This window comes from Pseudorasbora parva, chromosome 4 (assembly GCF_024679245.1).
Source record: "Pseudorasbora parva isolate DD20220531a chromosome 4, ASM2467924v1, whole genome shotgun sequence".
Classification (NCBI taxonomy): Eukaryota; Metazoa; Chordata; class Actinopteri; order Cypriniformes; family Gobionidae; genus Pseudorasbora; species Pseudorasbora parva.
In genome coordinates, this window is record NC_090175.1 from 57,090,232 (window position 1) to 57,097,948 (window position 7,717).

Here is a 7,717-nt window from a genome sequence, read left to right on the forward strand (position 1 = left end):
AATATATAGCCTACTTTATATAGCCTACATTAGCCTACTATATATATAATGACAAAAAAATGCTACTCTACAGACTTTATTATTGTTGTTTATTTCAGCTTTTGTTCCTGAAACATACATTTTAGGAGTAATAAAATAAATCAATATATCAAAATAGTAATAATAAAAAATATGCTACTCTTCAGATTTGTTTTTTAATTTTTTTTTTTTTTTAAATAATCAGGTTTATTTTTGTAGGTTTTAGTTATACCTTATGTCATTATTGCTCATCTAATACATGCATTTTATTTTACTTTTGTAAAACGAAAAAATAAGGCATTAAATGCCACATTAAGCATTGCAGATTTTCGCAGAGCTCGTCTGTTATTTGCTGCCCCCGTGTGGTCATTCATAGGGTTAATAAATTAATTCTATTTGTATTTTAATGTCTGTTGTGAAAATTTGCTTTTAAAGGCCACAAAAAATGAAACATAATGAGAACTAAATGTGCAGCAGCAATAACTGTATGCATATACACCAATCAGGCATAAAATTGTGACATTATGTGATGAAGTGAGTAACACTGATGATCTCTTCATCACGGCTCATGTTAGTGGGTGGGATATATTAGGCAGCAAGTGAACATTTTGTCCTCAGAGTTGATGTGTGTGAAGCAGGAGAAATGGGCAAGCGTAAGGATTTGAGCGAGTTTGGCCAGATTGTGACGGCTAGACGACTGGGTCAGAGCATCTCCAAAACTGCAGCTCTTGTGGGCTGTTCCCGGTCTGCAGTGGTCAGTATCTATCAAAAGTGCTCCAAGGAAGGACCAGTGGAGAACCGGCCACAGGGTCATGGGCGGCCAAGGCTCATTGATGCACGTGGGGAGCGAAGGCTGGCCCGTGGGGTCCGATCAAACAGACGAGCTACTTGAGCTCAAACTACTCCAGAAGTTAATGCTGGTTCTGATAGAAAGCTGTCAGAATACACAGAGCAGCTCAGTTTGTTGCGTATGGGACCAGTCAGGGTGACCTCTGACCCCTGACCCTGCCGAAAGCACCAACAGTGGCACGTGAGCATCAGAACTGGACCATGGAGCAACGGAAGAAGGTGGCCTGGTCTGAGGAATCACGTGTTCTTTTACATCACGTGGATGGCCGGGTGTGTGTGTGTGGCTTACCTGGGGAACACATGGCCCCAGGATGCACTATGGGAAGAAGGCGAGCCGGCGGAGGCAGTGTGATGCTTTGGCCAATGTTCTGCTGGGAAACCTTGGGTCCTCCATCCATGTGGATGTTACTTTGACACGCTCCACCTACCTAAGCATTGCTGAGACCATGTTCAGCCTTTGATGGAAACGGTATTCTGGTGGCTGTGGCTCTTCCAGCAGGATAATGCTCCTGACACAAAGCACAAATGCTTCAGGAATGGTTTGAGGAGCACAAGTTTTAGGTGTTGACTCGGCCTCCAGATTCCCCAGATCTCAATCCAATCGAGCATCTGTGGGATGTGCTGAACAAACAAGTCCGATCCATGGAGGCCCCACCTAGCAACTTACAGGATTTAAAGGATTTGCTGCTAACATCTTGATGCCAGATCCCACAGCACACCTTCAGGGGTCCATGTCTTGACGGGTCAGCAAACATAATATTAGGAAGGTGGTCATAATGTTATGCCTGATTGGTGTATGTGCATCATCAAAAAGAGCATGCATGCTTTTATTATGAAAGGTAACTGACATCAAAATGTCACGTCGTGTTGTAATTACCGTAATTTTGAGATGACAAGTGATGACAATGCAAAACCAAAACAGAGTCGGAAACTCCCAGTTTACAAGTTGTAATTACGAGTTGTACGAGGACTTTTCACAAGTTGGAATCTCCGCATAAATGCACCTTCAAACTACATTCAAGTTGCCTTATTCATAATCATATGACTTCCTCAGTGGATTAATCAAGACACAGTGCAAGTATTCATAATGTTACTATAAAACACGTTTATTCCCATATTAACAGTTAATGTCATTGCATTCATCATTAAAGAAACACTGATTTTGAACAAACCGCATCACATTTAATCAAATCCCGAGTGAGTTTATCGGCCTGTCCTGGTCTCACGCTCTTGAAATGACTTTTTTGCGAGACCATAAATGTCCATGGAGTATTCAAATCCCATCTTTGAGCATCTTTGCGGTTGAAATCCTCGGCTTTATTCCCAGAGCGCTGGTCTTGTGTCGTGAAGGGATTTTGTGCAATTCCGAGTGCAACGTTCATCATTATTATCAGCAGCAGAACAAGGCACAAAACAGGCTCATTTCCTGCTGTCACCTGGATAGGGCGGAGGTGGGGTGTAGTTTGTGGCTCTGGGTGGAGTCGGCGTGTACGGAGGTGGCCGGAGATCTGGAGGATACATCTCATAATCATAGCTGTATGGTGGAGGAGGACCTGCCAAAAAGAGGACAGAACCGGCTCTTACTGGAGGGACAAGGAGGCTGTTTATGATGGATCAAAATGATCTTCTGATGTAAAGAATGAAACAAAGATACAAATCACATTTAAACTTTTGCACATTTAAAATGTAAACATTACAACCTAGATACAAAACCACTAAAATCCAGTGACATGTTCTTAAAAGGGATAGTTCAACCAAAAATGAAAAAATACCCCATGATTTATTCTCCCTCAAGTTATCCTAGGTGTGTATGACATTCTTCTGTCAGACGAATACAAACAGAGGTAAATAAAACAAGTCCTGGCTAATCCAAGCTTTATAATGGCACTGAAATGGCATCCATTATAAAAGTGCATCTGTCCATCATAAAAGTGCATCTATCCATTATAAAAGTGCATCTGTCCATTATAAAAGTGCATCTATCCATCATAAAAGTGCATCTGTCCATCATAAAAGTGCATCTGTCCATCATAAAAGTGCATTTATCCATCATAAAAGTGCATCTATCCATCATAAAAGTGCATCTATCCATCATAAAAGTTCATCCATCCGTCATAAAAGTGCATCCATCCATCATAAAAGTGCATCTATCCATCATAAAAGTGCATCTGTCCATCATAAAAGTGCATCTATCCATCATAAAAGTGCATCTATCCATCATAAAAGTGCATCTATCCATCATAAAAGTTCATCCATCCGTCATAAAAGTGCATCCATCCATCATAAAAGTGCATCTATCCATCATAAAAGTGAATCTGTCCATCATAAAAGTGCATCTATCCATCATAAAAGTGCATCTATCCATCATAAAAGTGCATCTGTCCATCATAAAAGTGCATCTATCCATCATAAAAGTTCATCCATCCGTCATAAAAGTGCATCTATCCATCATAAAAGTGCATCTATCCATCATAAAAGTGCATCTATCCATCATAAAAGTTCATCCATCCGTCATAAAAGTGCATCCATCCATCATAAAAGTGCATCTGTCCATCATAAAAGTGCATCTATCCATCATAAAAGTGCATCTATCCATCATAAAAGTGCATCTATCCGTCATAAAAGTGCATCTGTCCATCATAAAAGTGCATCTATCCGTCATAAAAGTGCATCTGTCCATCATAAAAGTGCATCTATCCATCATAAAAGTGCATCTGTCCATCATAAAAGTGCATCTGTCCATCATAAAAGTGCATCTATCCATCATAAAAGTGCATCTATCCATCATAAAAGTTCATCCATCCGTCATAAAAGTGCATCCATCCATCATAAAAGTGCATCCATCCATCATAAAAGTGCATCTGTCCATCATAAAAGTGCATCTATCCATCATAAAAGTGCATCTATCCATCATAAAAGTGCATCTATCCGTCATAAAAGTGCATCTGTCCATCATAAAAGTGCATCTATCCGTCATAAAAGTGCATCTGTCCATCATAAAAGTGCATCTATCCATCATAAAAGTGCATCTATCCATCATAAAAGTGCATCTATCCGTCATAAAAGTGCATCTGTCCATCATAAAAGTGCATCTATCCATCATAAAAGTGCATCTATCCATCATAAAAGTGCATCCATCCATCATAAAAGTGCATCTATCCATCATAAAAGTGCATCTATCCATCATAAAAGTGCATCCATCCATCATAAAAGTGCATCTATCCATCATAAAAGTGCATCCATCCATCATAAAAGTGCATCTATCCATCATAAAAGTGCATCCATCCATCATAAAAGTGCATCCATCCATCATAAAAGTGCATCTATCATCATAAAAGTGCATCCATCCATCATAAAAGTGCATCCATCCATCATAAAAGTGCATCTATCCATCATAAAAGTGCATTCATGATTCGGATCGCCAATGTCTCGTGATTTCAGCAGTTTGACACGCGATCCGAATCATGAATCGATTCACTGATTCATAACCGTTTGAATCTTTATTTGAGGATTGAACACAAACCCGGAAGAGAAGCCAATGCTGAATAAAGTCGTAGTTTTTGTTATTTTTGGACCCAAATGTATTTTGGATGCTTCAAGAGACTCTAATTAACCCACTGATGTCTCATATGGACTACTGTGATGATGTTTTTATTCCCTTTCTGGACATGGACAGTATAGTGTGCATACACTTGCATACGCTCTCGGACTAAATATAAAATATCTTAAACTGTGTGTGAAGATGAACGGAGGTCTTACGGGCAGTGGTGGGCCGTCAGGGCCAGCAGGGCCTTCTCTGCTGGCCCTGTCAAAATCATATATATATATATATATATATATATATATATATATATATATATATATATATATATATATATATATATATATATATATATATATATATACGATTATATTTCCAGAAAGAATGTATGTATTTTTGGTGTATTTTCCATATGTCATCATCTAAACGCATCACAGCCCCGAGGACCAGCACTAGTAGAATAGCTTGCCTTCCATTGAAGCTGCTATTTTCCATTGGACCATAGCTTTGACTGACGTGGATCATTAGCCAATCAAAATTTGATGTGTAGTGATAGAACGGCCCAGAGGCCCAGCGATGTGTCGGTGTGCTACCCCCTGCTGATGTCATCAGCCGTCTGAACTTTTCGCGGGTTGTGAGAATTCTGTGTGAAATAAACTATGGCCGCCGCGGATGACGGGCTGCGTGCGAATGATCGATCCTGATGTCAAGCCGGTAATGTTAGCTAACAAGCAGTGTTTTTTCTGTTTCTTTGGATGTTCTGTTGGTCCGTATTTTTGTTTGTTTAAGAGTATTTGTGCCAGCTGATTTTGATTCTTTTCACCCTTTTGCCTAAACGGCGACACGTGAGTGCAGTATCATCAATAAATAGTCAAATTGCCTTTTTGTCTGGCGTGTACTTTTTGCTTGCCCCCTTCCCAACGAACACTATGAAAGCAAAGTTCGTAGTAGTATTGCGTACAGTGCATTATTGTATTTTGTGTGTGTGTGTGTGTGTGTGTGTGTGTGTGTGTGTGTGTGTGTGTGTGTGTGTGTGTGTGTGTGTGTTATGACACACAGGAGAGGGTGAAATATGAGGACATTGGCCATGTCCCCACTTTTCAAAATGCTTATAAATCATACAGGATGAGGTTTTTTTTAGAAAGTAAAAATGCAGAATGTTTCCTGTGATGGGTAGGTTTAGGGGCTGGGGCAGTGTAGGGGGATAGAAAATACGGTTTGTACAGTAAAACCATTACGCCTATGGAATGTCCCCATATGTCACAAAAACAAACGTGTGCGTGTGGGTGTGTGCTGTTATGGCGACGGCGTGGGGCTTGTTGATCGTGTGTGTGTGTGTGTGTGTGTGTGTGTGTGTGTGTGTGTTGTTATGGCGTGGGGCGTGTTGATCGTTAGTGAAGGCCCTGACTGAAACCCCACGGTACGCTACTGCTTACGGGTGTGGAACGATATTAGGGAGAGGAGTTAATGACAGACATTTCATTTTAGAGTGAACTAACCCTTTAATGTTACTGGAAGAACGTTTGTTGCTGACTGAGGCTGGAGTGTGTCCGTGTCTGAAGGGTTGTGTGTGTGTTGTTGTGTTACCTGGGTAACCCTGAGTCACGGTGTTGATGTATGAGGAGCCGAATACGCCGACTCTCGCCCCGCGCCCGTTCTTCACACACATGCAGATACACAGACAGACGGCCGCCACCGCGCCCATCAGAAACACAACGCCAAACACGATCCCTGAGATGGCCGTCCCCCTGAAAAACAGGGCAGAAAAAAGATTTTAGGATATGATTTACACTGCAAAAAAAGGCATTTCTTTCTTAGTATTTTTGTCTTGTTTCTAGTCATAGTATCTAGAAATTATTGTTTTGTTTTGGGAAAAAATAACTTAAAATTAAGAGAGATTTAGCTTAAAATGAGAAAAATAATCTGCCAATGGTGTGAGGAAAATAATGCTGTTTTAAGATTATTTTTCATACCCCATTGGCCGAACTCAGCCCCGCCCACAGCCGAACTCAGCCCCGCCCACAGCTGAACTCAGCCCCGCCCACAGCCGAACTCAACCCCGCCCACAGCCGAACTCAGCCCTGCCCACAGCCGAACTCAGCCCCGCCCACAGCCGAACTCAGCCCCGCCCACAGCCGAACTCAGCCCTGCCCACAGCCGAACTCAGTCCCGCCCACAGCCGAACTCAGTCCCGCCCACAGCCGAACTCAGCCCTGCCCACAACATCTAAGCTCGAGTTCGGTCTGGACTCGATCCATAAAGGAGTAATTATGGCTGAACAGAAACTGACCAATGAAATCATCAGGGCGGGCTTTAGACGATGATGGACAGATGAAGTTCTCCGGAAATAAAAAAGGCGTTTGGGGGATAAAATGTGTGTTATTTGGGCAAGGTTGCCTCTAAAATTGGCATTCCTGGGTCTATATATCACATAATTGAGGTCGCTTCATCCCACAGGTAAAACCGCAGACTTGGCAGCACAGTGCAGTTGACATTTGAACACTAACATTATGCGTCGCTCCGCTGCTCTGATTGGTTGTCGGTCTGTCCAATCGAGATCTTTCCTGGTTGGGTTGAAACACGCCCCATAATCACAGCCCAATGGAGCATCAGACTCATATTCTGACTAGAGCTGAGGATGACAACGGCAGGCTAACTGTAAATATATTAGATGTATTATTAATAGTAAAATGCATTGCTGAGGAGTTTATTTGGACAAGTTTAAAGAAGATTTTCTCATTATTTTGAATTTTTTGCATCCTCAGATTCCAGATTTGCAAATATTGCCCTTATAAACCATACATCATTGGAAAGCTTGTGCAGTCAGCTTTCAGGTAATGTATAAATCTCAATTAAAAAAAGGACCCTTATGACCCTTATTTGTGATCCAGGCTCACACATTTGCCTTCCTCCAGTGCACCGCGTGTGTTTTAGTGAAGCCAGACCACCCAGAACACGCGTGAGGGATCCGGTCCATCCGTGAGCCGGCACTGATCCGTCTCCTGTGCTAACAGGACCTGACCAAACACGTCTTTGTTGTGACACAAAAGACTAAATGTGTTGGTTTTCAAGAGTGGATTAATGTGGGAGAGACTGAAGGGAAATAAATACATACAGAGGTTCACAAAGCGCTTCATCTGCAGCAAAGCCGTAATTTACCTTCTAATGTTCCCGTTGAGTTTTGAAAATGTCATTGGGAATGTTCAGAACATCCTGTTTTTAAACGTTCGGTTGGTTGTCGTGAGAACGTTGAGGGAACATTCCGCAAACATTAATGGAATGTTACATTTGAATGGTTTAAAATTATTG

At 41.5% G+C, this 7,717-nt stretch overlaps 1 protein-coding gene across 1 annotated transcript in view; it reads right to left on the reverse strand.

The window, feature by feature from the left end:
* Positions 1–1,948: 1,948 nt before the first annotated feature.
* The window catches only part of cyyr1 (cysteine/tyrosine-rich 1), an 11,591-nt gene continuing 5,822 nt past the window's right edge, over positions 1,949–7,717 (reverse strand). Inside the window, exons 3-4 of the mRNA XM_067442877.1 lie at positions 5,996–6,156; positions 1,949–2,420 (exon numbers count right to left, since the gene is read on the reverse strand). Coding sequence (XP_067298978.1) covers positions 2,287–2,420; positions 5,996–6,156 — 295 coding nt within the window. The 3' untranslated portion in view covers positions 1,949–2,286. The remainder of the gene's footprint in view (positions 2,421–5,995; positions 6,157–7,717) is intronic.